Source organism: Anolis carolinensis, unplaced genomic scaffold (assembly GCF_035594765.1).
Source record: "Anolis carolinensis isolate JA03-04 unplaced genomic scaffold, rAnoCar3.1.pri scaffold_7, whole genome shotgun sequence".
Taxonomy (NCBI): domain Eukaryota; kingdom Metazoa; phylum Chordata; class Lepidosauria; order Squamata; family Dactyloidae; genus Anolis; species Anolis carolinensis.
In genome coordinates, this window is record NW_026943818.1 from 40,807,586 (window position 1) to 40,835,566 (window position 27,981).

A 27,981-nucleotide genomic window follows, 5' to 3' on the forward strand; every position below is an offset into this window, starting at 1 on the left:
CGTTTGGGTTCGCTCCTGCCTTTCGAATCTGCCGTGGAGGCCTCGCTTGACCGTCCGACTGACCGAGCGAGCGAAGCCAAGCCAGTGCCGGGACGGATCCTGGGCGGCCTTTATATACCCAGGTTATTTTTAACTGGGCCGGCCCCTCTCCTCGCTCTCTCTCTCTCTCTCTCTCTCTCTCTCTCTCTCTCTCTCTCGCGGCCTGCGTTTCCTCCCGACCGTTTCCGGCTCATGCGCCAGGCAGGGCAGAGCAATGCTCGGAGCCCCTCAAAGCCCCCTTTGTGGGCAGAGGAGCCTGGAAATCACGGCCTTGCAAAAGCAGAACCCACCGCTCCTTCCCCAAAAGGCCACCCATAAAGATGGACACCCAAAGCCACTAGGTCTCTGTTACTAGCACTTGCTTGTGTCCCTCCCCGGCATTGCCCGAGTTATTATTATTATTATTATTATTATTATTATTATTATTATTGACACAACGACGTTGTATGACACAGCAAACAAGATAGATATGCTGGGTTTCGTTTCACAAAATCCCAAGTCGAACACTTCCCAAGTGTCTAGGACTGTGTGGTGTATTATTATTATTATTATTATTATTATTATTATTATTATTATTATTATTATTACTATGACACAGCAAACAAGATAGATATGCTGGATTTCATATCACAAAATCACAAGTCAGACACTTCCCAAGTGTCTAGGACTGTGTGATGTATTATTATTATTATTATTATTATTATTATTATTATTATTATTATTATTATTATTATGACACAGCAAACAAGATAGACATGCTGGATTTCATATCACAAAATCACAAGTCAGACACTTCCCAAGTGTCTAGGACTGTGTGATGTATTATTATTATTATTATTATTATTATTATTATTATTATTATTATTATTATTATGACACAGCAAACAAGATAGACATGCTGGATTTCATATCACAAAATCACAAGTCAACTCTTCCCAAGTGTCTAGGACTGTGTGATGTATTATTATTATTATTATTATTATTATTATTATTATTATTATTATTATTATGACACAGCAAACAAGATAGACATGCTGGATTTCATATCACAAAATCACAAGTCAACTCTTCCCAAGTGTCTAGGACTGTGTGATGTATTTTCGGATGATGCTGCAGATCCCAGTCGGGTGGCCTTTTGCAGTTGGCAGATGGTGATTTTGTCAATGTCTATTGTTTCCAAATGCCGGCTGAGATCTTTTGGCATGGCACCCAGTGTGCCCATCACCACCGGGACCACCTGCACTGGTTTCTGCCAGAGTCTTTGCAGTTCAATCTTGAGGTCCTGAGAGCGGCTGAGTTTTTCCTGTTGTTTTTCATCAATGCGACTGTCACCTGGGATGGCGACATCCATGATCCAAACCTTGTTCTTTTCCACAACTGTGATGTCTGGTGTGTTGTGTTCCAGAACTTTGTCAGTCTGGATTCGGAAGTCCCACAGTATCTTTGCGTGCTCATTTTCCAATACTTTTGCAGGTTTGTGATCCCACCCGTTCTTTGCTGCTGGGAGGTGGGACTTGAGGCATAAGTTCCAATGGATCGTTTGGGCCACACAGTTGTGCCTCTGTTTGTAGTCTGTCTGTGCAATTTTCTTACAGCAGCTGAGGATATGATCCATGGTTTCATCGGTTTCCTTGCACAGTCTGCATTTTGGGTCATCAGCTGATTATTATTATTATTATTATTATTATTATTATTATTATTATTATTATTATTATTAACTAGCTTGCGTCCCTGGTGTTAATAATAATAACAGTATCAGTAATAATAATAATAATAATGAGATCCTGATAGCGGTTGAGTTTTTCCTGTTGTTTTCCGTCAATGCGACTGTCACCTGGGATGGCAACATCAATGATCCAAACCTTTTTCTTTTCCACAACTGTGATGTCTGGTGTGTTGTGTTCCAGAACTTTGTCAGTCTGGATTCTTAATATTAATATTATTAAATATTCAATATTAATAATAACTAAATATTAATAATAACAATGGTTAAATTATTATCAAATACTCTTAATATTAATATTTATTATTATATAATATTATATATATATTATATAATATATATATATATATATTATAATATATATATATATATATATATTATATATAATATATAATATTATATATATTTAATAATAATATAACATAAAAATAATGATGGTTAAATTATTATTAAATACTATTAATATATATATAAATTATTACCTATATTCTTAAATATTATTATTAATAATAATTAAATATTAATAATAATGATGGCTAAATTATTATTGAATACTTTTAATATTTATATCTATATTATTACCGGACCCCGCGTTCTCCCCGAAGCCCACCAGGAATAGTTTTGCCCTTTTCGTTTTGGGAAAGCATTGTCCAGGGAAGGAAGGGTCTATATTATTACCTATATTATTAAATATTAATATTAATAATAATTAAATATTAATAATAATGATGGCTAAATTATTATTAAATACTATTAATATTAATAATAACAATAACTAAATATTAATAATAGCAATATATAATATTTAATAGTAATAATTATATAACAATAATGATGGCTAGATTATTATTACATACTAATAATATTTATATCTATATTATTACCGGACCCCGCGTTCTCCCCGAAGCCCACCAGGAATAGTTTTGCCCTTTTCGTTTTGGGAAAGCATTGTCCAGGGAAGGAAGGGTCTATTTATATCCACAATGGCTGGACCGCAGGCCTGGCGCGGCCGGAGAAAATCCCGGGGCGTCCAGCTGGGTCAATAAACACCGGGCCTCGGGCAACAAGGACCTTCTCTCGCCGTCTTTTTTGTCGCCAGAAAGAAATAAAAATATGGCGAGGGAGGCTTGCACGACCTTGCGAGATGCAAGAAAGAGTTCAAAGCAAGGCAATGTTTGCAAAAACGCAGGCTCGCTTTTCGCCGAGTGTGCCTCTGAGTCAACCTCAGGCATTCAGGGCAGTTTGGGGAGGACATCCCAAGGATGGTGGGACTTGCAGTACCTTCACTCACTTCCTGAGAACACTGCGACCCCCACCAGTGATGAGTCAGTACCAAGCTTGGCACACACAGCCCCCATGGCCCACCCTGGTGTAGTTTGTAAGGGTTTGGACCATGGATGGTGGGACTTGCAGTACCTTCACTCACTTCCTGAGAACACAGTGATGGTGATGGTGATGGTGATGGTGGTGATGATGGTGATGGTAGTGGTAGTGATGGTGAAGGTGATGGTGATGATGGTAGTGGTAATGGTGGTGATGATGGTGATGGTGGTGATGGCGAAGGTGGTGATGATGGTGGTGATGGTAGTGGTAGTGATGGTGAAGGTGGTGATGCTGGTGATGGTAGTGGGAGTGATAGTGATGGTGGTGATGGTGAAGGTGGTGGTGATGGTGATGGTAGTGGTAATGATGGTGAAAGTGGTGATGATGGTGATGCTGGTGATGGTAGTGGGAGTGATAGTGATGGTGGTGATGGTGAAGGTGGTGATGATGGTGATATTTTTCCGTGTCAGGAGCAACCGGAGTTGCTTCTGGAGTGAGAGAATTGGCCATCTGCAAGGATGTTGCCTGGATGTTTTGATGTTTTACCACCTACCATCCGCATGGAGCTGGAGCTGACAGAGGAAGCTCATCTGCGCTCTCCCCGGGTGGGATTCGAACCTGGCAGCCTACAGGTCAGCAACCCAACCTTCAAGTCACGAAGCTTTTATCCCCTAGGCCACTGGAGGTGATGATGATGGTAGTGGTGGTGATGATGGTGGTAATGGTGATGATGGTAGTGGTAGTGATGATGGTAGTGATGGTGGTGATGGTGAAGGTGGTGATGATGGTGATGGTGATGATGGTGAAGGTAGTGATGATGGTGGTGATGGTGATGATGGTAGTGGTAGTGATGATGGTAGTGATGGTGAAGGTGGTGATGATGGTGAAGGTAGTGATGATGGTGGTGATGGTGATGATGGTAGTGGTGGTGGTGATAGTGATGATGGTGGTGATGGTGGTGATAATGATGATGCCAAGGCTGGATGGCTGTTTGTTGGGAAGGATCGGATGGTGTCCTCCCGCCTGGCCCTCTTTGGGGTCTCTTCCAACTCTAGGATTCTATGATGATGTTGATGATGACGCAAAGGCTGGATGGCCATCTGTCGGGAGGGAGGGATGGGATGGTGTCCTTCTGGACGGGGTGGCCTTCTGACCGGCCGCGATGGCCACCGTTTGCCTTGAGACCCGAGGATGCTTCTCTCTCTCTCTCTCTCTCTCTCTCTCTCGCTCGTCTTGGCGGTTAACGAAGGCTTGTTATGAGCCTTGTTCATCAAACCTCATGCGCTTGTGGTGGAGCCACAGGTTTCGCAAACCCGGCTCTTTCGGTGGTTTTTCAAACTGAAGCCGCACAACGAAAAACAACAACGTTATTTCGCTCTCTCCAGGTTGTTTTTCGAGGTGCCGCCGCAGAACGAGGCCGCGACTCCACCTCGGGTTGTTGTTTCTTCCTTTCGTAGAAAAGGATTGTTGACTCCATATCGCTCTGTGATCTTTGGACTATAAATCCCAGTCTTGGTTGGGTTGCTTTCTGTGTTTGGGAAGTTGTTGGAAACCTTCTTCAAAGAGGATGGTGGCATCATCGTCATTGGGTTGTGCATTTTCCGGGCTGTCTGGGCCTGTTCCAGCAGCATTCTCTCCTGATGTTTCACCCACATCTGTGGCAGGGATCCTCAGAGGTTGCGAGGTCCATTGTCAGTGGGGTGTCACAGTGCCGTGCCTTGATGCAGGGTGAACAACAACTTCCACCATGCAGGCAGAGTTGAGAAGAGTAGGAAAGGGTTAAGGGAGAGGTGGTGGGCGGGGTTATGCAAATTCCACACCAAAGGAGAGAGTAAGGAACACTGGGGTGTTGGAGGTGGAGGAAGCACGTGAAATCTAGGGTGAAGTGGTCCCCGAATGAGTGGTGGGCCGTAGTGTTTGGGGAGGACGTTGGCAGGGTTGGGAGACACGTTCTTGGCGCTCGCTGTAACCTGAAATGTCGTTGGAGGGAATGCTTTTGGTTTCTCCCCAACACTGTGGGGAGTTGTTTGTAGAAGTGGGAGCCTGTCTGTTGAAGTGGGCACCCCAGCCACATAAACACCTATTTCCACTTTTATTATGTGTATAGATAGATACAGATATAGATATGGACCTGGGGACCTGGACCTGGACATCTAGACATGGGGATATGGACCTGGACCTAGGGGTCTGGATGTGGACCTGGGGACCTGGACTTGGATCTGGACCTGGAGATCTGGTGTCCTGGACTTGGACTTGGGGACCTGGAAATTGGCCTAGATGTGGACCTGGACATGGGGACCTGGACCTGGGGATATGGGGATAAGGACATGGACCTGAGGGAGGGTACCTAGGGGCCTGGACATGGACTTGGGGATCTGGGAACCTGGACGTGGACCTGGGGACCTGTGGAACTGGAACTGGGGACATGGACCTAGACATGGGGATATGCACATGGATTTGGACCTGGGGAGGATCTCGGGGCCTGGACATGCACCTGGGGACCTGGACCTGGGGATATGGACCTGGATCTGGAGACGTAGACCAGGGGACATGGACTTGGGGAGCTAAACTTGGGGACATGGGGATATGCACATGGACCTGGACCTGCGGATCTGGACCTGGGGACCTGAGGATGCGGACCTTAGGTATCTGAGGACCTGGGCTTAGAGATCTGGGGACCTGGACCTGGGGACATGGACATGGACCTGGGGACCTGGACCTGGACCTGGACCTGAACCTGAACCTGGACATGGGGATATGCACATGGACCTGGACCTGGGGAGCTAGCACATGGACATGGACCTGAACCTAGGGACATGGACCTAGATTTGGGGATCTGGACCTGAACCTGGACCTGGGGACATGGACATGGACCTGGGGACCTGGACCTGGACCTGAACCTGAACCTGGACGTGGGGATATGCACATGGACCTGGACTTGGGGACCTGGACCTGGACTTGGAGACCTAGACCTGGGGACATGGAGATATGCACATGGACCTGGACCTAGAGGCCTGGATTTGGACCTAGACCTGAGGACCTGGACCTGGACTTGGGGATCCGGGGACCTGGACCTGAACCTGAACCTGGACGTGGAGATATGCACATGGACCTGGACCTGGGGACCTCGCGGCCTGGACATGGACCTGAACCTGGGGACATGGACCTGGACGTGGGGATCTGGGGACCTGGACCTGGACCCGAACCTGAACCTGGACAATGGGATATGCACATGGACCTGGGGACCTAGCGGCCTGGACATGGACCTGAACCTGAGGACATGGACCTGGACGTGGGGATCTGGGGACCTGGACCCGAACCTGAACCTGGACAATGGGATATGCACATGGACCTGGGGACCTAGCGGCCTGGACATGGACCTGAACCTGAGGACATGGACCTGGACGTGGGGATCTGGGGACCTGGACCCGAACCTGAACCTGGACAATGGGATATGCACATGGACCTGGGGACCTAGCGGCCTGGACATGGACCTGAACCTGAGGACATGGACCTGGACGTGGGGATCTGGGGACCTGGACCCGAACCTGAACCTGGACAATGGGATATGCACATGGACCTGAAGACCTGGGGACCTGGACCTGGACCTAGATTACCTTTGTTTATACCCTGCTCTTCCCCCCAAAAGGAGACTCGGAGCAGCATTGGGGTAATTAAATTTTAGAAGAGACCCCGAGGGCAATCAAAGCCCTCCCAACAGATGGCCAGCCTGCTTAACCAGAAAAGGAATACTGGCAAAACACCTCTGCCGACGCTGGAGGAGGCCTCGTTTACCGTCAACCAAAGCAAAGCTCCGTTATCTCTCCATCTCGTTGGCGGCCTCTGATTTGCTTTCAGGGCGCACTCTCAAGGTGTTTGTGCACCAACGGGCACCACGCATTTCTGAGAAACAAGGAGCTGCGGTTGGAGGCTGAGGTTCGATGCACTTTGCGACCGCACAAACACACACACAACGAGGGTGACTGGAGAGAGAGAGACCCAACGCGGCCTATTTGGCATGATTGGCCTCAGAGAGTTATAGTTCACCCAACATGGCCAACTGGGAACACTGGTGGACTTTGGGACTGGATTGAGCTTTACCTCTGGGACTTATAGTTCACCTGGATTCTGAGAGCCCAACGAACTTCACCAAACTTGGCACACAGACCCAATGTGGACAACTTGGGGTGATTGACCTTGGTGTCAGAGAGTTATAGTTCACCCGTATCCAGAGAACACGGAACCCAGCAAGTGACGGATCAGGACCAAACCTGGAACCCAGACCCAGCATGGCCAACTGGGAATACTGGTGGACTTTGGAGGTGATTGACCTTTACCTCTGGGACTTATAGTTCACCTGGATTCTGCGAGCCCTCCGAACTTCACCAAACTTGGCACACAGACCCAACGTGGACAACTTGGGGTGATTGACCTTGGTGTCAGAGAGTTATAGTTCACCCGTATCCAGAGAACACAGAACCCAGCAAGTGACGGATCTGGACCAAACCTGGAACCCAGACCCAGCATGGCCAACTGGGAACACTGGTGGACTTTTGAGGTGATTGACTTTTACCTCTGGGAGTTATAGTTCACCTGGATTCTGCGAGCCCTCCGAACTTCACCAGTGATGGATCTGGACCAAACCTGGAACACAGACTCAACATGGCCAACTGGGAACACTGGTGGACTTTGGAGGTGATTGAGCTTCACCTCTGGGAGTTATAGTTCACCTGGATTCTGCGAGCCCTCCGAACTTCACCAGTGATGGATCTGGACCAAACCTGGAACACAGACTCAACATGGCCAACTGGGAATACTGGTGGACTTTGGAGGTGAGTGAGCTTCACCTCTGGGAGTTATAGTTCACCTGGATTCTGCGAGCCCTCCAAACTTCACCAAACTTGGCACACAGACCCAACGTGGACAACTTGGGGTGATTGATCTTGGCAGCAGAGAGTTATAGTTCACCCAACACGGCCAACTGGGAATACTGGTGGACCTTGGGGTAACTGACCAGGGAGTTATAGTTCACCCGTATTCAGAGAACAATGGATCTTGATGGATCTGGACCACACGTGGCACATAGACCCAACGTGCCCGGCAGTCTATATTTCTGTAAGGTCAGAAGGGCCACCTCGTCCAAAACCCGAGCTGGAAAGCACAATCCGATCCCTCCCGGCAGATGGCCATCCAGCCTCTGCATCATCATCATCATCATCGAATCCTAGAGTAGGAAGAGACCCCAAAGAAGGCCACCCAGTCCAACCCCTTTCTTTCTGTCTATCAGGCAGGAGGACACAATCCAAGGTAATCTTCAAGCGTAGGCGAACAGAATTTTGGCACCCCCCCCCCAAAAAACCAATCACTGAAAAATAAAAGCATTGGATAAGCGAAAATGTTGGATAATAAGGAGGGATTAAGGAAAAGTCTAAATAAAGAGCAACACTCTGAAAACAGGGGACATCCAGACAGGAAACAATCAGGGGCAGCTAACACCTCCCAACCAAGGATGCCCCCAGGGAGGAAGCAGCTAGGCTTTGAATCTGCAAGGCCATTAAATGCCTCAACTGCGCCCCCAAGTGCCTTGTTTGCCTCGCGGTTGAACCGCCTCTGAATCTGATCCCTCCCAACAGATGGCCATCCAGACTCCGCATAATAATAATAATAACAATAATAACCATCATCATCATAGAATCCTAGAGTAGGAAGAGACCCCAAAGAAGGCCACCCAGTCCAACCCTTCTTTCTTTCTGCCAGGCATTTGATCCCTCCCAACAGATGGCCATCCAGCCCCTGCTTCATAATGATGACAATGATAGTGTCGTATATACTCGAGTATAAGCCGACCCGAATATAAGCCGAGGCACCTAATTTTACCACAAAAAAACTGGGAAAACATTGACTCCAGTATAAGTCGAGGGTGGGAAACTTCAGAAATAAAAATAGATACCAATAAAATTACATGAATTGAGGCATCGGTAGGTTAAATGTTTTTGAATATTTACATCAGGCTCAAATTTAAGATAAGACTGTCCGACTCTGATCAAATCATTATTTTCATCTTCTTCAATGTCAATGTGCTTATGTATCCTTTTAATAATAATAGAGTAAAATAATACATGGAATAATAATAATAATAAATACAGGACAATAATATATAATAATAGAGTAAAATAATAAGTGCAGTAATAATAATAAGACCAGAGTGATATAGTAAATGTATTAATAATAATAATAAAAATAGAGTAAAATAAATGTAATAGTAGCAACAATAATAGAGAAAAATAATAAATGTAATAATACCAATAATAATAGAGAAAAATAATAAATGTAATAATATCAGAGTGAAATAATAAATGTATTAATAATAATAAAAATAGAGTAAAATAAATGTAACAGTAGCAACAACAATAGAGAAAAATAATAAATGTAATAATACCAATAATAATAGAGAAAAATAATAAATGTAATAATAATATCAGAGTGAAATAATAAATGTATTAATAATAATAAAAATAGAGTAAAATAAATGTAACAGTAGCAACAACAATAGAGAAAAATAATAAATGTAATAATACCAATAATAATGGAGAAAAATAATAAATGTAATAATAATAATATCAGAATGAAATAATAAATGTATTATTAATAATAAAAATAGAGTAAAATAAATGTAACAGTAGCAACAACAATAGAGAAAAATAATAAATGTAATAATACCAATAATAATGGAGAAAAATAATAAATGTAATAATAATAATATCAGAATGAAATAATAAATGTATTATTAATAATAAAAATAGAGTAAAATAAATGTAACAGTAGCAACAACAATAGAGAAAAATAATAAATGTAATAATACCAATAATAATAGAGAAAAATAATAAATGTAATAATAATATCAGAGTGAAATAATAAATGTATTAATAATAATAAAAATAGAGTAAAATAAATGTAACAGTAGCAACAACAATAGAGAAAAATAATAAATGTAATAATACCAATAATAATAGAGAAAAATAATAAATGTAATAATACCAATAATAATAGAGAAAAATAATAAATGTAATAATAATAATAGAGAAAAATAATAAATGTAATCATAATAATATCAGAGTGAAATAATAAATGTATTAATAATAATAAAAATAGAGTAAAATAAATGTAATAGTAGCAACAATAATAGAGTAAAATAATAAATGTACCGTATATTCTCGAGTATAAGCTGACCCAAATATAAGCCAACCAGGACCCTCACCCGAGGGGGGCTTTTTCAGTCTTAAAAAAAGGGCTGAAAAACTAGGCTTATACTCGAGTATATACAGTAATAATAGTGGTCTGGGAATCGTCTCCTTCTTGGGAAGTTTTGGAGCAGAGGCTGTCTGGCCACCTGCCGGGAGGGTTCGGATGGAGCCCTGTCCTCTGGCGGGTGACTCTTCTGCCCCGCGGCACACACACGCGTGTGAACATATATACGGCTCCCGAAATAGGCACGCCCCGATAGGACGGGAACCGGGCCGTCACGTCCGATGACACAAGGGACGCTTCCTGCCCGGGGGAAAGGTGTTTCCTGTTGATAGAGCAGCCCTGGGAGGCACAAGCAGAGCCCTCCCGGCAGATGGCCTTCCAGTCCGACCCCAATAGATAGATAGATAGATAGATAGGATCCTAGAGTTGGAAGAGACCCCAGGGATCATCCAGTCCAACCCTTTTTTGACTGCCAGGCAGGAAAGGCACCATACAATCCCTCCTGACAGATGACCATCCAGTCCAAACCCCGATACATGGCTAGATAGATAGATAATGCATATAATATTAATAATATTATTTTGCAATACGATATAATACTAATAATACAATATAATAATATTAATTATCTATATATATAAAAGGGTCATGGCGTTTCGGCCTAGGACAAAAATAAATAATGAGTTATTAATAATAATAACACTCCCAATAATAATAAGTTGTTAATAATATAAATAATGAGTTATTAATAATAATAACACTCCCAATAATAAGTTGTTAATAATATAAATAAATAATGAGTTAATAATAATAATAACACTCCCAATAATAATTTGTTAATAATATAAATAATGAGTTATTAATAATAATAACACTCACTCCCAATAATAATAAGTTGTTAATAATATAAATAATTATTATGTCAGGAGCAACCGGAGTTGCTTCTGGAGTGAGAGAATTGGCCGTCTGCAAGGACGTTGCCCAGGGGACATTTCCCGGATGTTTTGATGTTTTTTACCATCCTTGTGGGAGGCTTCTCTCCTGTCCCGGCATGGAGCTGGAGCTGACAGAGGGAGCTCACCCGCGCTCTCCCCGGGTGGGATTCGAACCTGGCAGCCTTCAGGTCAGCAGCCCAACCTTCAAGTCACGAGGCTTTTATCCCCTAGGCCACCGGAGGCTCCTAAGTTATTAATAATATAAATAAACAAGTTATTAATACTGATAAAAGGATAATACATTGTAATAATATGTTATTATTGATAACAATAGTAAGTTCCTCCAGGTCACGAGAGGGACTTGTTGGCCTTGTCTGTGCCCTTGGGGTCCCTGGGGTCCCTGTGCTGACCAACTGGACTGGACTCCCGCCCGCCCGCCCGGCCGGGGCTTTGGCCAGCCGTGCCTCTCGCTCCACCTTTTGTTTCGGCCCCGGACAGAGTTAAAAATGGAAGCGGCGCCTGCCTTGTTCTTGGCCCCAAAGATAAAGCCAAGCCCCAAATAAGGCCTGGCCGAGCGGCCGCAGATTCCTGGCCCTCCGGCTTATCTCCTCCCGGACGGACGGACGGGCTTAAAAGGGTCTCGCCGGGCAAGGGTCCCGCTCTGGACAGAGACTCCCCAGGCAGACCTCCCTCGCTCACTCGCTCGCCCACGTCCCACCACCATGGAGGCCATCAAGAAGAAGATGCAGATGCTCAAGCTGGACAAGGAGAACGCCATCGACCGGGCCGAGCAGGCCGAGGCCGACAAGAAGGCCGCCGAGGACAAGTGCAAGCAGGTCGGGGGGCGGCCGTGGGGGGGGGGGGGGAACGGGACGGGCCTCTGGAGGGAGGGATTCGCTTGTGTCTGCGGAAGGAGGTCTCTTCCAGCTCCATCCGTCCATCCATCCAAGGAGTTGGGCTGGGTGGCCTTTGGAAGCCTCTTCCAGCTCTGGGAGTCTGTCTGTCTATCTATCTATCTATCTATCTATCTATCTATCTATCTATCTATCCATCCATCCATCCATCCATCCATCCATACAAGGGGTTGGTCTGGATGACCTTTGAGACTCTCTTCCAGCTCTAGGAGACTATCATATATCTATCTGTCTATCCATCCATCCATCCAAGGAGTTGGGCTGGGTGGCCTTTGAATCTCTTCCATCTCTGAGAATCTATCTATCCATACAAGGGGTTGGTCTGGATGGCCTTTGGGAGTCCCTTCCAGCACTGGGAGTCTATCTATCTATCTATCTATCTATCTATCTATCTATCTATCCATACATCAAAGGGGTTGGTCTGGATGGCCTTTGGGAGTCCCTTCCAGCACTGGGAGTCTATCTATCTATCTATCTATCTATCCATCCATCCATCCATCCATCCATCCAAGGAGTTGGGCTGGGTGGCCTTTGGAAGCCTCTTCCAGCTCTGGGAGTCTATCTATCCATCCATCCATCCATCCATCCATCCATCCATCCATCCATCCAAGGAGTTGGGCTGGGTGGCCTTTGGAAGCCTCTTCCAGCTCTGGGAGTCTATCTATCTATCCATCCATCCATACATACATACAACAGGTTCATCAGGATGGCCTTTGGGAGTCTCTTCCAACTCTTAAAAGTCTATCATCTATCTATCCATACATACATCCAAGGAGTTGCGCTGGGTGACCTTTGAGTCTCTTCCAGTTCTGGGAGTCTATCTATCTATCTTTCTATCTATCTATCTATCTTTCTATCTATCTATCTATCTATCTATCTATCTATCTATCCATACAAGGGGTTGGTCTGGATGACCTTTGAGAGTCTCTTCCAGCTCTAGGAGACTATCATATACAAAGGGTTGGTCTGGATGACCTTTGGGAGTCTCTTCCAACTCCAAAAGTCTATCATCTATCTATCTATTTATCCATACATACATACAAGGAGTTGGGCTGGGTGGCCTTTGAGTCTCTTCCAGCTCTAGGAGACTATCCATCCATCCATCCATCCATCCATCCATACATACATACAAGGGGTTGGTCTGGGTGGCCTTTGAGCCTCTTCCAGCTCTGAGAGTCTATCATCTATCTATCCATACAAGGGGTTAGTCTGGATGGCCTTTGGGAGTCTCTTCCAACTCTTAAAAGTCTATCATCTATCTATCTATCTATCCATACATACATACATACATACAAGGGGTTCATCTGGATGGCCTTTGGGAGTCTCCTCCAACTCTTAAAAGTCTATCCATACATACATACAAGGGGTTGGTCTGGATGGCCTTTGGGAGTCTCTTCCAATTCCATCTATCTATCAGTCATCTGTCTGTCTGTCTGTCTGTCTGTCTATCTATCTGTCTGTCTGTCTGTCTGTCTGTCCGTCCGTCCGTCCGTCCGTCCGTCCGTCCGTCCGTCCGTCCGTCCGTCCATCCATCCATCCATCCATCCATCCATCCATCCATCCATCCATCCAAGGAGTTGGGCTGGGTGGCCTTTGAAGACTCTGAGAGTCTATCATCTATCTATCTATACATACATACATACATACATACATACATACATACATACATACAAGGGGTTGGTCTGGATGACCTTTGTCTACCATCCACCCAGCCAACAGGGTTGGGCTGAATGGCCTTTGGGAGTCTCTTCAATCTTGAGGTCCTAAGAGCGGCTGAGTTTTTCCTGTTGTTTTTCGTCAATGCGACTGCCACCTGGGATGGCAACATCAATGATCCAAACCTTTTTCCTTTCCACAACTGTGATGTCTGGTGTGCTGCCTTTGTCCTGATGTCTTGCTCCTGGGCTGCAAGGATCAGGCCTTCTGTCTCCTTCCTTCTTCAGGGTCCCATTCGTGAGCCACAGCCAGGTCTTCTCCTTATCAGCTTTTCCTTCCATTTTGTCAAGGAACTTTCCATGCAGTGTTTTGTTGTGCCAGCTGCCAGCTCTAGTTTGTAGTGCGGTTTTCTTGTACTGATTCTGCTCTAGTTTGTAGTGCGGTTTTCTTGTACTGATTCTGCTCTAGTTTGTAGTGCGGTTTTCTTGTACTGATTCTGCTCTAGTTTGTAGTGCGGTTTTCTTGTACTGATTCTGCTCCAGTTTGTAGTGCGGTTTTCTTGTACTGGTTTTTTGTCTGCTGTGCTTTGAGGAGTTTCTGATTTTTGACTTCACTCAAAGCAGGTTCTTCACTTTGCTTTACATATTCTGCCAGGGCATGTTCTTCTTCTTTGACTGCTTGTTTGACTTGTAAGAGTCCTCTGCCCCCTGATCTTCTAGGCAGATATAGCCGGTCAACATCACTGCGAGGGTGCAGTGAATGAGGAATGGTCATGAGTTTTCTTGTTTGTCTGTCCAAATTGTCCAGTTCCACCTGTGTCCAGTTTATGATGCCAGCAGTATATCTTATGACAGGTATGGCCCAGGTGTTTATGGCCTTGATGGTGTTGCCTCCATTGAGCTTGCTTTTGAGAATTTTTCTGACCCTTTGTGTGTATTCTTTGCTGACCACAGTTTTCACATGTTCATGCTTGATGTTGTCCAGCTGTAATATGCCCAGATATTTATAGGCCTCTGGCTGGTGACACTTTATTGTTTGACCATTGGGCATATTTATGCCCTCACTTTCAATGATTTTTCCCTTCTTCAATGCCACTGTCGAACATTTGTCCAAACCAAACTCCATGCTGATATCAGTGCTAAAAATTCGGACAGTGTTGGTCAGAGACTGGATTTCAGTTTCCGTTTTCCCATACAGCTTCAGGTCATCCATGTACATCAGATGTGAAATTTTGTGAGAATTCTTAGATGTTATTTCAGTTTCCGTTTTCCCATATAGCTTCAGGTCATCCATGTACATCAGACTATTATTATTATATTGTTGTTGTTGTTCTTGTTATTCCCCCCACACACACTTTTTCTCTCTGCAAGGAGACTCAAAGCGGCTCAAAGATACACTCAAAAATAGATGATGATATTATTATTATTATTATTATTATTATTATTATTATTATTATTATTATTATTATTACGATGCTCCGAGAGGGCTTCCGTGCTCCCATCTGGACGGACGTGACACAAGGGCAGGCAGGGAATGCTCGGCTGCTCCATCTTCCTGTCTGAGCAGAGGCCCTCTCTCTCTCTCTCTCTCTTTCTCTCTGGTGAATACCTCGGTGGTGACCAATTTCCCCTTCTGCACAGAGAGAGAGAGAGAGGACAGAAGGGGGAGGTGGGTGTCCAGCTTTCCAGGTGAAGTCATGGCCCGAAAGGGACGAGGAGGCTTAGCCGGACCCCCGGGGGCATTGGTCCCTCCAGAGGGGCTTAGCGATGACCTTTCATGCGTTCCCATGGACGGGAGGGAGGGAGGGAGGGAGGGAGGGAGAGGCCACCTCCACATTAGGAAAAATGCCCTAGGAAATGATGATGACAATGATGATGATAAGAGCTATGTTGTAGAAGGCTTTCATGGGTTTTCCGGGCCGTCTGGCCATATTCCAGTAGCATTCCCTCCTGACGTTTTGCCCACGCCTATGGCAGGCAATCCTCAGAGGTCGTGAGGTCTGTCGGAAACGAGGCCAGTGGAACGTCCCGGGTCGGAGAAAGAACTCTTTTGTCTGCTTGAAGCAAGTGTGGATTAGCCTTGATTAGCACTGAATGGCCTTGCAGCTTTAAAGCCTGGCTGCTTCCCGCCTGTGGGGGAATCCTTGGTTTGGACAGTCCACAGAGATTGAACCCCCTCTTGCCTCACAAGCCCTGAGGATGCCTGCCAGAGATGTGGGCGAAACGTCAGGAGAGAATGCTGCTGGAAGATGGCCAGGCAGCCCAGAAAACTCACAGCAACCCCTCTAGATAGATATATAAGTAGATATATATATATATATATATAGTATACTATATATATATAGTATATATATATAGATATATAAATATATATAAGCCCATTTATATAGGGGCTCTCACATACCAGAGGTTAATTGAGGTTTTATGGATTGTAAGGTTCTCTTCTTCCAGTTGTGCTGTGGGTCAGTCTTCCACCAGCAGAAACACACTGGTAGATTCCAACAGGTTTTATTGTACAGAATACCAGAACCTTCTCTTTGGCCCATTTATATAGGGGCTCTCACATACCAGAGGGTAATTGGGGTTTTATGGATTGTAAGGTTCTCTTCTTCCAGTTGTGCTGTGAGTCAGTCTTCCACCAGAAGAAGCACCAAGACATACGCTGGTAGATTCCTACAGGTTTTATTGTACAGAATACCAGAATCTTCTCTTTGGCCCATTTATATAGGGGCTCTCACATACCAGAGGGTAATTGCGGTTTTATGGCTGGCATCTGTTCTTTGTCAGCCAACCCGGAGATATGACCCAAATGCGGTTTGTAGCCTCAGCTTGAGGAGTCCTGTGGATGATGGGCTTTGGGAGTCATGCCTTCCATGCTCCCCCCTCCCCACCCTTGAATGCCAGCACAAAACAGTCTGGACCTTCTCACCAGACCCAGATAAGAGAGCATCTGGGGGACATAAATAGCAGCTTATCCAAAAAGCAAGCGCTTGGGATTGATATGGGAAGGTGGACGGACGGGGGAACCAAATTCCTATCCCGTTGAGATAAAGTTTGTGGAGTCCGTGGGAGAAGGTCACGGAATCACAGAGTTGGAAGAGACAATGACTTGCCCGAATCTGGGCAGAAAAAAGCGCACTAGGGTGGTACAATCCAGACTGCGCAAGAAAATGTCGTGGGAGTGATTTATAGTTTTCCATATTTGCTGGCATATGACATGATTCACCTTGACAGCATCCTCTTTCGAGATTTTAAACAGTTCGGCTGGGATCCTGTCGTCTCCTGCTGCCTTGTTACTAGCAATGCTTCTTAAGGCCCATTCGACCCGTCGTCTCCTGCTGCCTTGTTACTAGCAATGCTTCTTAAGGCCCATTCGACCCGTCGTCTCCTGCTGCCTTCTTATTAGCAATGCTTCTTAAGGCCCATTCGACCCGTCGTCTCCTGCTGCCTTCTTATTAGCAATGCTTCTTAAGGCCCATTCGACCCGTCGTCTCCTGCTGCCTTGTTATTAGCAATGCTTCTTAAGGCCCATTCGACCCGTCGTCTCCTGCTGCCTTGTTATTAGCAATGCTTCTTAAGGCCCATTCGACCCGTCGTCTCCTGCTGCCTTGTTATTAGCAATGCTTCTTAAGGCCCATTCGACCCGTCGTCTCCTGCTGCCTTGTTATTAGCAAAGCCTCTGTTACGTATATTTTAAAATCAAGCTATGCTACCCATCAAAAGGAAAAGTAAACTTCTCACTGCATCCTGGTGGCATCCATAGTAGTGCCTCTGTTTGTAGTCTGTCTGTGCGATTTTCTTATAGCAGCTGAGGATATAATCCACGGTTTCGTCAGCTTCCTTGCACAGTCTGCATTTTGGGTCATCATGATTTTTCAATCTTGGCCTTAATTGCCTTTGTCCTGATGGCTTGCTCCTGGGCTGCAAGGATCAGTAGGTGTCTGTGGAAGTGTCCTGCGAATTCAGTTCGTTGCCTCTGTGCCTCTCTTTGCAGGTGGAGGATGAGCTGGCGGCGATGCAGAAGAAGCTGAAAGGGACCGAGGACGAGCTGGACAAATACTCCGAGGCCCTGAAGGATGCGCAGGAGAAGCTCGAGCAGGCCGAGAAGAAGGCCACCGACGTGAGTGCCTCGTTTAGGGGGTTCTTTTGCTCGTGTCAGAAGCCACTTGAGAACTTCCTGCAAGTGGCTTCTGATGTGAGAGAATTGGCTGTTGTAACGAAGTGCGAATTTTTTTAGTTTACAGATGTCATGTTTAATTTCGTTTTAAAAGGGTCAATATTTCAGTTACTCTGCACTCATGAGTTGGTTGCCATGGAATAGTGGACGGAACCAACTGCCGTTTTGGTGGAGAAGTGCAGGTTTCAAAAAAAAGCAGTTAGTCTGTGCCCTGATGAGGCACAGGGAAGACTGACCCTCAGTTGAAGGGATCAGGGAGACTCAATTGCTTATTTTTGAGTCAATTTAAAATAAGTTTGGTGACTTATTTTAAGATTGTCTGTGCCCTGATGAGGCACAGGGAAGACTGACCCTCAGTTAAAGGGATCAGGGAGACTTAAATGCTTATTTTTGAGTCAGTTTAAAATAAGTTTGGTGACTTATTTTAAGATTGTCTGTGCCCTGATGAGGCACAGGGAAGACTGACCCTCAGTTAAAGGGATCAGGGAGACTTAAATGCTTATTTTTGAGTCAGTTTAAAATAAGTTTGGTGACTTATTTTAAGATTGTCTGTGCCCTGATGAGGCACAGGGAAGACTGACCCTCAGTTGAAGGGATCGGGGAGACTCAAATGCTTATTTTCGAGTCAATTTAAAATAAGTTTGGTGACTTATTTTAAGGTAGTCTGTCTCCTGATGAGGAACAGATAATCTGTGAATTCATAGGGTGACTGCAGTTTAGAGCAGTAAAGAAAGAAGTGACATTTTAAGAAGTTTGAAACACCTCATTCTAGCCTTGCAACTGTTAACCAAAGTGCCTCTAAAGAGAAAGTTACTGTAACCATTAAGCTTTGTGCCTGAATAAACATCTCAGCTTCTGTCATATATATATTACCATCAAAAACAAACAACAAGAAGAAAAACAAAAATTAAAAGGGTCTCCTCTCTAAGTAGCTAGTGGCTGTATCTTCCCATAGTGGTGGCCGCATTATAAACATCTTTAGAATTGGTGGCAGCGGTTATAATATAATAATATAAATTTAAATAAACATTCCGACGTCTCTTCTCCGCAGCTGTCTACAGAGACGTTGCCCAGGGGACATTGCCCGGATGTGTTGCCATGCTTCTGGGAGACTTCTCTCATGTTAATGAAAGCTAGAGCTGACAGATGGGAGCTCACCCAATTTGAGAACATACCGCAAGTGGCTTCTGTTGTGAGAGAATTGGCCGTCTACAGAGACGTTGCCCAGGGGACATTTCCCGGATGTGTTGCCATGCTTCTGGGAGACTTCTCTCATGTTAATGCAAGCTAGAGCTGACAGATGGGAGCTCACCCAATTTGAGAACATACCGCAAGTGGCTTCTGTTGTGAGAGAATTGGCCGTCTACAGAGACGTCGCCCAGGGGACATTTCCCGGATGTGTTGCCATGCTTCTGGGGGACTTCTCTCATGTTAATGCAAGCTAGAGCTGACAGATGGGAGCTCACCCAATTTGAGAACATACCGCAAGTGGCTTCTGTTGTGAGAGAATTGGCCGTCTACAGAGACGTTGCCCAGGGGACATTTCCCGGATGTGTTGCCATGCTTCTGGGAGACTTCTCTCATGTTAATGCAAGCTAGAGCTGACAGATGGGAGCTCACCCAATTTGAGAACATACCGCAAGTGGCTTCTGTTGTGAGAGAATTGGCCGTCTACAGAGACGTTTTCCAGGGGACATTGCCCGGATGTGTTGCCATGCTTTTGGGGGACTTCTCTCATGTTAATGCAAGCTAGAGCTGACAGATGGGAGCTCACCCAATTTGAGAACATACCGCAAGTGGCTTCTGTTGTGAGAGAATTGGCCGTCTACAGAGACGTTGCCCAGGGGACATTTCCCGGATGTGTTGCCATGCTTCTGGGAGACTTCTCTCATGTTAATGCAAGCTAGAGCTGACAGATGGGAGCTCACCCAATTTGAGAACATACCGCAAGTGGCTTCTGTTGTGAGAGAATTGGCCGTCTACAGAGACGTTGCCCAGGGGACATTGCCCGGATGTGTTGCCATGCTTCTGGGGGACTTCTCTCATGTTAATGCAAGCTAGAGCTGACAGATGGGAGCTCACCCAATTTGAGAACATACTGCAAGTGGCTTCTGTTGTGAGAGAATTGGCCGTCTACAGAGACGTTGCCCAGGGGCCATTGCCCTAGTGCGTGACCATCTTGACAACCAAGACAAGAACGAGAGAATCCGGGCCTGGCTGTAACTTGAAAGCCATGTTGCCTGAATTGAAGGCCAGAGTGCCCATTAGCTCCTAATAGACAGACATGAAATCATTACGTCTGCCCTGGAATCCCGTCTCCGTCTGGATATTATTCTTTTTTAGAATTATTTCCCTCTGGCAGAGGGGATAAGATGATAAAAACATCATTCAGCTTCACATTTCATCTTGTCATTTGCCAGGCAAGATGTAGCTGCTTGCACATCATTCAGCTACACATGGTATCTTGCAATCTATTTTTTTGAGTCTTGCTGCTCATAGATTCCCAACATTATGTATATATATATATATATGAACATAAACACAGGCTGAAGCTGAAGTGGCCGCCCTGAACCGGCGCATCCAGCTGGTGGAGGAGGAGCTGGACCGAGCCCAGGAGCGCTTGGCCACCGCCTTGCAGAAGCTGGAGGAGGCCGAGAAGGCTGCGGACGAGAGCGAGAGGTGAGCCTCGGACCTCGGGTGCCGGGACACGGGGTGAGTGGGGAGAGCTTGGTGGGATCAGGACCCTCCCCTCCCTCTCCCTCCCTCTCCCGACAGGGGCATGAAGGTGATCGAGAACCGCGCCATGAAGGACGAGGAGAAGATGGAGATCCAGGAGATGCAGCTCAAGGAGGCCAAGCACATCGCTGAGGAGGCCGACCGCAAGTACGAGGAGGTGAGGCCACCTGAACTGGTTTCTGTAGAGTCTTTGCAGTTCAGTCTTGAAGTCCTGATAGATAGCATAAGTTCCAATGGATCATTTGGGTCACATGGTTGTGCCTCTCTTTGTAGTCTGTGCGATTTTCTTACAGCAGCTGAGGATATGATCCACGGTTTCATCGTTTTCCTTGCACAGTCTGCATTTTGGGTCATCAGCTGATTTTTCTATCTTGGCCTGAATGGCCTTTGTCCTGATGTCTTGCTCCTGGGCTGCAAGGATCAGGCCTTCTGTCTGATCTTCAGGGTCCCATTTGTGAGCCAGAGCCAGGTCTTCTCCTTGTCAGCTTTTCCTTCCATTTTGCCCTGGCAGAATATGTAAAGCAAAGTGAAGAATCTGCTTTGATTGAAGTCAAAAAATCAGAAACTCCTCAAAGCACAGCATACAAAGAATCAGTACAAGAAAACCGCACTACAAACTAGAGCAGAATCAGTACAAGAAAACCGCACTACAAACTAGAGCAGAATCAGTACAAGAAAACCGCACTACAAACTACAGCAGAATCAGTACAAGAAAACCGCACTACAAACTAGATCAGAATCAGTACAAGAAAACCGCACTACAAACTACAGCAGAATCAGTACAAGAAAACCGCACTACAAACTAGATCAGAATCAGTACAAGAAAACCGCACTACAAACTAGAGCAGAATCAGTACAAGAAAACCGCACTACAAACTACAGCAGAATCAGTACAAGAAAACCGCACTACAAACTAAAGCTGACAGCTGGCACAACAAAATATGAAAGTTACTTGACAAAATTGAAGGAATATATTATTATTATTATTGTTATTTTCAGGTGGCTCGTAAACTGGTCATCCTGGAAGGAGAACTGGAAAGGGCCGAAGAGCGGGCGGAAGTCTCCGAATTGTGAGTGACCCCAAAAGGAGGGAAGGCTTTAAAGGGTCCTCGGGTCATGGTTGGAAGAGACCCCCATGGCTAGTATTCATCGAGGAAGACACCATTCAAGCCCTCCTGACAGATGGCCATCCAGCGTCATAGGCACCGGAAGGCTCATGGAAGAATAAGGCTACAGAAATCGGGCTGTGGGCGGAGCCATCTGGTCAACATCCTTCTCCCATGGAGGACGACCCCATCGAATCCTTCCCGACAGATGGCCATCTATTTTATTTTATTTATTTGCAGTATTCATATTCCGCCCTTCCTTCCCATGGCAAACACTCAATGCCATTAGACATACGACATATATAGACAGACACAGGAGGCAATTTCACATTTTCCAGCTTCCAGCTTCACGAGGGTCTGCCCGATTCCGGCCACAAGGGGGAGCTACCACTTCACCGTCCACTTGTGACACCAAGTCCTTGATGGAGCACTTCCTCATTCCTTTCCAGGCACTGCTGGCAATTTTATGGCATCGTAAATTAGTTAAATTAGCCTCCCCACATAAAGCGGTACCTACATTTCCTACTTGACAGATGCAATTGTCTTTGGGGTTGCTTAGTTAAACAACAAGCTAGGTGATTTAACGGTCGGGCACTCAATCCGACCTGGGCTACGATTGTAAATTAAGTTAAATTGGCCTCCCCACATAAAGCGGTACCTAGAATCTCTACTCACAGCTGCTTAGGTGGGCAGCAAGAGAGGCGATTAACGGTCGGGAACTTAATCCCGGCCTGGGCTTCAAACCAATGGCCTCTCGACTCGTTTCCATCCCGTTTTGTTTCCCCCAGGAAATGCAGCGACCTGGAAGAGGAGCTCAAGAATGTCACCAACAACCTGAAGTCCCTCGAGGCTCAGTCGGAGAAGGTGAGCGCCTTCAGGAGAAGAACACAAATAACGTTCTTTCCACTTCCTTCTTTGCTTCCACGCTGGGCTCCTTTCTCATGCAGATAAACAGCTTCGCTCTCACAGAGCCTCCTCTCGCAACGAACTTACCCAGGAGCTTCACACAACAGCCTTCACACACTGGAGCTTCACACACAAGGCTTGTTATGGTATGCCACAGAACAAGCCTTGTGTGAGAAGCTCCAGTGTGCAGTTCAGTGTGAGAGGAGGAGGCTCTGTGAGAGCGAAGCTGTTTATCTGCACGAGCTCTCACAGAGCCTCCCCTCGCAACGAACTTACACAGGAGCTTTAACACACAATAGCCTTCACACACAAGGCTTGTTATAGGATGCCACATGGCTCCAGTGTGCAGTTCGGTGTGAGATGAGGAGGCTCTGTGAGAGGGAAGCTGTTTTTCTGCAGTTCTTTCTACTTCCTTCTTTGCTTCCACGCTGGGCTTCTTTCTCATGCAGATAAACAGCTTCGCTCCCACAGAGCCTCCTCTCGCAACAAACTTACACAAAGCTACTGTGTAAGCTTTGTGTAACACACAACAGCCTTCACATACTGGAGCGTCACAAACAAGGCTTGTTATAGGATGCCACAGAACAAGCCTCGTGTGAGAAGCTCCAGTGTGCAGTTCGGTGTGAGAGGAGGAGGCTCTGTGAGAGCGAAGCTGTTTAATCTATCTATATATATAAAAGAGTGACGGCATCACGGCAATTCACAAAACAACAAAAGTACAGGCCCCCCAACCTCAAAATTTGACAACACAACCCATCATCCACGCCTCAAGGTTGATACAACAAAAAGAAAAGAAAAATAAAGTCCTAATTAGAGGGAGAGCAATAATTTTTTTTATCCAATTGCTGCCAGTTTAGAGGGCTAATCTCTGCCCACTTGGTTGCCTAGCAACCAGCCAAGGGACAGCCAGGTTTCAGTTAGGGGACAGGCAGATTTAGGCCTCACTTAGACTTCTTCCACAGATTATCTAATTTGCACTGGATTATATGGCAGTGTAGACTCAAGGCCCTTCCACACAGCTATATAACCCATTTATAATCTTATATTATCTGCTTTGCACTGGATTATCTTGACTCCGCACTACCATATAATCCACTTCAGTGTGCATTTTATACAGCTGTGAAGAAGGGGCCTCATATAATCCAGTTCTGAGCAGATAATATAAGATTAGAAATATACAGTAGAGTCTCACTTATCCAACGTAAACAGGCCGGCAGGATAAGTGAATATGTTGGATAATAAGAAGGGATTCAGGAAAAGCCAATTAAACATCAAATTAGGTAATCGTTATACAAATTAAGCACCAAAACATCATATTATACAACAAATTTGACAGAAAAAGTAGTTCCATGCGCAGTAATGCTATGTAGTATTTACAGTAGAGTCTCACTTATCCAACACTCGCTTATCCAACGTTCTGGATTATCCAACGCATTTTTGTAGTCAATGCTTTCAATATATCGTGATATTTTGGTGCTAAATTCATAAATCCACTAATTTCTACATAGAATTACTGTGTATTGAACTACTTTTTCTTCCAAATTTGTTGTCTAACATGATGTTTTGGTCCTTAATTTGTGAAATCATAACTTAATTTGATGTTTAATAGGCTTATCCTTAATCCCTCCTTATTATCCAACATATTCGCTTATCCAACATTCTGCCGGCCTGTTTATGTTGGATAAGTGAGACTCTACTGTATTTACAAATTTACCACTAAATTATCACAATGAATTTAAAACACTGACTACAAAAACATTGATTATGAAAAGGCAGACTGCGTTGGATAATCCAGAACATTGTATAAGCGAATGTTGGATAAGTGAGATTCTTCTTTAATATGAAATAATTACTGGGATAGAATAATGCAGAACAATATAATCTCTAAAACCAGGACAGTAAATAAACAGGGGAATTCCAGACAGGAAACAATCAGGGCCAGCTAACACCTCCCAACAAAGTATTCCCATCATCAAAGTCTGGCAAATCCTCTGTTTTCTCAGGGCCACAGACAGTAGAAGCACATAAAATATCGCAAACAATACCACTCTGAAAACAAGGGAATTCCAGACAGGAAACAATCAGGGCCAGCTAACACCTCCCCACAAAAAATTCACTCAGGGAGGAAACAGCCAGGCTTTAAAGCTGCAAGGGCATTACATCCTAATCATTTTTCCTAATTGCAGCATTCATACTTGCCTCCAACAAACAAAAAAAACCAATCAGAAATATTATATATTCACAACCTTTAGGAAATAATATCCCCTGATGGCGCAGCGTGTTAAAGCGCTGAGCTGCTGAACTTCTGGACTGAAAGGCCGCAGGTTTGAATTGGGGGACCAGAGTGAGCCTTTACTGTTAGCCCCAGCTTCTGCCAACCCAGAAGTTCAAAAACATGCAAATGTGAGTGCATCAATAGGTACTGCTCTGGTGGGAAGGTAACGCCGCTCCATGTAGTCATCCCACATGACCTTGGAGGAGTCTACGGACAACGCCGGCTCTTCGGCTTAGAAATGGAGATGAGCACCAACCCCCAGAGTAAGACACGACTGGACTTAATGTCTGGGGAAAACCTTTACCCTTGACCTTAACTACCACCAATTCCTTAATACTTTATTTCCCAGACCACCAGACTTCGCCACAGCAACGCGTGGCCGGGCACAGCTAGTATATATATAAAAGGGTAATGGAATCACGGCACCGGACAAAACAACTAAACTAAATGCCCCACAACCTTGAAAATTGACAGCACAACCTCTCACCCACGCCTCTATGTTCATACAACAAAAAGAAAAGAAAAATAAAGTCCTAGCCACAGCAACGCGTGGCCGGGCACAGCTAGTTTATATATATATATGTGTGTGTGTAATGTGCATAATTCCCATGGAGTAAACAACAAAACCACTGGACCAAATCACACCAAATTTGGCCACAAAAGACATTGTCATCCAATCAATCTGCATGCGGCAGCGTGTCAGCAAAAATGGCTAGGCGTGTCAGTGCTGACACGCGTGTCATAGGTTGGCCATCCCTGGCCTAGGAGCACCAACAGGGACACTCTACCCCTGTGGGTGTCGGGGCAGAGATTGCCCACGAAGGCTGAGGGTTCTTCGCTCGCTCTCTTTGGCTTTTTGCAGTACTCGGAGAAGGAGGACAAGTACGAGGAGGAGATCAAGCTGCTGACGGACAAGCTCAAGGAGGTAGGGTGGCCGTTTTGGAAGTGGGGCGGGGGAGGGGAGGGGCCACCTTTCCCACGCTTTCACGCCTTGTCCGTCCGTCCGTCCCTAGGCCGAAACGCGGGCAGAGTTTGCCGAGAGGACCGTGGCCAAGCTGGAGAAGACCATCGATGACCTGGAAGGTAGGGTGGCCGCTAGGCAGGCGCATGGAGTTGCCTATTTGAACCCCACAGGTCTGAGAGAGTTGGAAGAGACCCCCAAGGGCCATCCGATCCCTCCCGACAGATGGCCATCCAGCCTATTTTATTATGACACAGCAAACAAGATAGACATGCTGGATTTCGTATCACAAAATCACAAGTCGAACACTTCCCAAGTGTCTAGGACTGTTGTTGTTGTTGTTGTTGTTCTTATCACTATCATAGAATACTATAGTTTGAAGGGACCCCAAGGGCCACCCAGTGCAACAGGCAGGGAGGCACCATCGGAACCCTCCCGACAGGTGGCCAGTCAGCCACTGATGACAATAATAATAATAATAATCATCATCATCATCATCCAAACACCATCTTCCAGGAGGGAAGGCACCATCCAATCCCTCCTGACAGATGGTTTTACAGACTAATTTATTATTGTTGTTGTTGTTGTTGTTGTCATTGTCCAACCTCCTTCTGCCAGGTTGAAAGGCAAGATCCTTCCTGACAGATAGCCATCCAGCCTCTGATTATTATTATTTTATTATGACACAGCAAACAAGATAGACATGCTGGATTTCATATCACAAAATCACAAGTCGAACACTTCCCAAGTGTCTAGGACTGTGTGATGTATATTATTATTATTATTATTATTATTATTATTATTATGACACAGCAAACAAGATAGACATGCTGGACTTCATATCACAAAATCACAAGTCGAACACTTCCCAAGTGTCTAGGACTGTGTGATGTATTTTCGAATTATTATTATTATTATTATTATTATTATTATTATTATTTTATTATGACACAGCAAACAAGATAGACATGCTGGATTTCATATCACAAAACCACAAGTCGAACACTTCCCAAGTGTCTAGGGCTGTGTGATGTATTTTCGAATTATTATTATTATTATTATTATTATTATTATTATTATTATTATTATTATTATTGTCCAGCCTCTTTCTGCCAGGCAAGAAGGCATCATCTAATCCCTCCTGACAGATGGCCATCCAGCCTCTAATATTATCATTACAATGACAACAACACCACCAACAACAATAATAATAATAATCATCATCCTCCTTGTCGTCGCCCAAGCTCCTTCTGCCAGGTGGGAAGGCACCATCCAATCCCTCCTCACAGATGGCCATCCAGCCTCTAATATTATCATTATAATGACAACAACACCAACAACAATAATTATCATTATCATTATTATTATTATTATCATCATCATCATCATCATCATTGTCCAACCTCTTTCTGCCAGGCAGGAAGGCACCATCCAATCCCTCCTCACAGATGGCCATCCAGCCTCTAATATTATCATTATAATGACAACAACACCAACAACAATAATTATCATTATCATTATTATTATCATCATCATCATCATCATTGTCCAACCTCTTTCTGCCAGGCGGGAAGGCACCATCCAATCCTTCTTCACAGATGGCCATCCAACCTCTGCTTTATTATTGCTCAGCCCCCTTCAACCAAACTACAAATCCCAGGATCCCATAGCATTGAGTTATGACAGTTAAATGAAGAGATGACATGGACTCCTCACCAAACTACAAATCCCAGCACTACACGGCTTCGGTCTGGCTTTAACTCCCGTCTCCCTTCTTTCCTTCCTCAGACGAACTCTATGCGCAGAAGCTGAAGTACAAAGCCATCAGCGAGGAGCTGGACCACGCTCTCAATGACATGACCTCTCTGTGAAGAGGGCCAGAGGGTTTGCCCCTTCCCAGCAAGAAGCTCCCGCTCCCTCCGCTGCCCTAAAAAGCACATTTTGTTGAGTTACGGAATAATAAAAGTCAAAATATGCCCACCA

General features: G+C 45.0%; 2 protein-coding genes across 3 annotated transcripts; one reads left to right on the top strand and one right to left on the bottom strand.

The window, feature by feature from the left end:
* On the top strand, nucleotides 1–27,981 carry tpm4 (tropomyosin 4). Of its 2 annotated transcripts, none has more exons than XM_062960024.1 (9): nucleotides 1–122; nucleotides 17,832–17,957; nucleotides 20,560–20,693; nucleotides 20,790–20,907; nucleotides 21,750–21,820; nucleotides 22,645–22,720; nucleotides 25,900–25,962; nucleotides 26,051–26,120; nucleotides 27,787–27,981. In XM_062960024.1, exons 2-9 carry the CDS (start codon nucleotides 17,853–17,855, stop codon nucleotides 27,867–27,869), a joined length of 720 nt encoding a protein of 239 aa, XP_062816094.1. In that variant the 5' UTR covers nucleotides 1–122; nucleotides 17,832–17,852; the 3' UTR covers nucleotides 27,870–27,981. The 2 variants fall into 2 exon arrangements, with proteins under 2 accessions (XP_062816094.1, XP_062816093.1); XM_062960023.1 differs by lacking the exon at nucleotides 1–122 and adding an exon at nucleotides 11,898–12,104.
* LOC134293201 (uncharacterized) lies at nucleotides 4,314–6,067 on the bottom strand. The gene is made up of 2 exons (XM_062960022.1): nucleotides 5,960–6,067; nucleotides 4,314–5,770 (listed from the first exon to the last, which is right to left on the bottom strand). Exons 1-2 carry the CDS (start codon nucleotides 6,065–6,067, stop codon nucleotides 4,961–4,963), a joined length of 918 nt encoding a protein of 305 aa, XP_062816092.1. The 3' UTR covers nucleotides 4,314–4,960.

Coding starts and splice junctions, on each gene's coding strand:
- tpm4 (XM_062960023.1), top strand. CDS start 11,991: ATGGAGGCCATCAAGAAGAAGATGCAGATGCTCAAGCTGGACAAGGAG. Junction 12,105..17,831: donor CCGAGGACAAGTGCAAGCAG/GTCGGGGGGCGG, acceptor CTCTCTTTGCAG/GTGGAGGATGAGCTGGCGGC. Junction 26,121..27,786: donor GACCATCGATGACCTGGAAG/GTAGGGTGGCCG, acceptor TTCCTTCCTCAG/ACGAACTCTATGCGCAGAAG.
- LOC134293201 (XM_062960022.1), bottom strand. CDS start 6,067: ATGTCCCCAGGTCTAGGTCTCCAAGTCCAGGTCCAGGTCCCCAAGTCC. Junction 5,771..5,959: donor GTCCAGGTCCAGGTCCCCAG/GTCCATGTCCAT, acceptor CCATGTCCCCAG/GTCCAGGTCCCCAGATCTCT.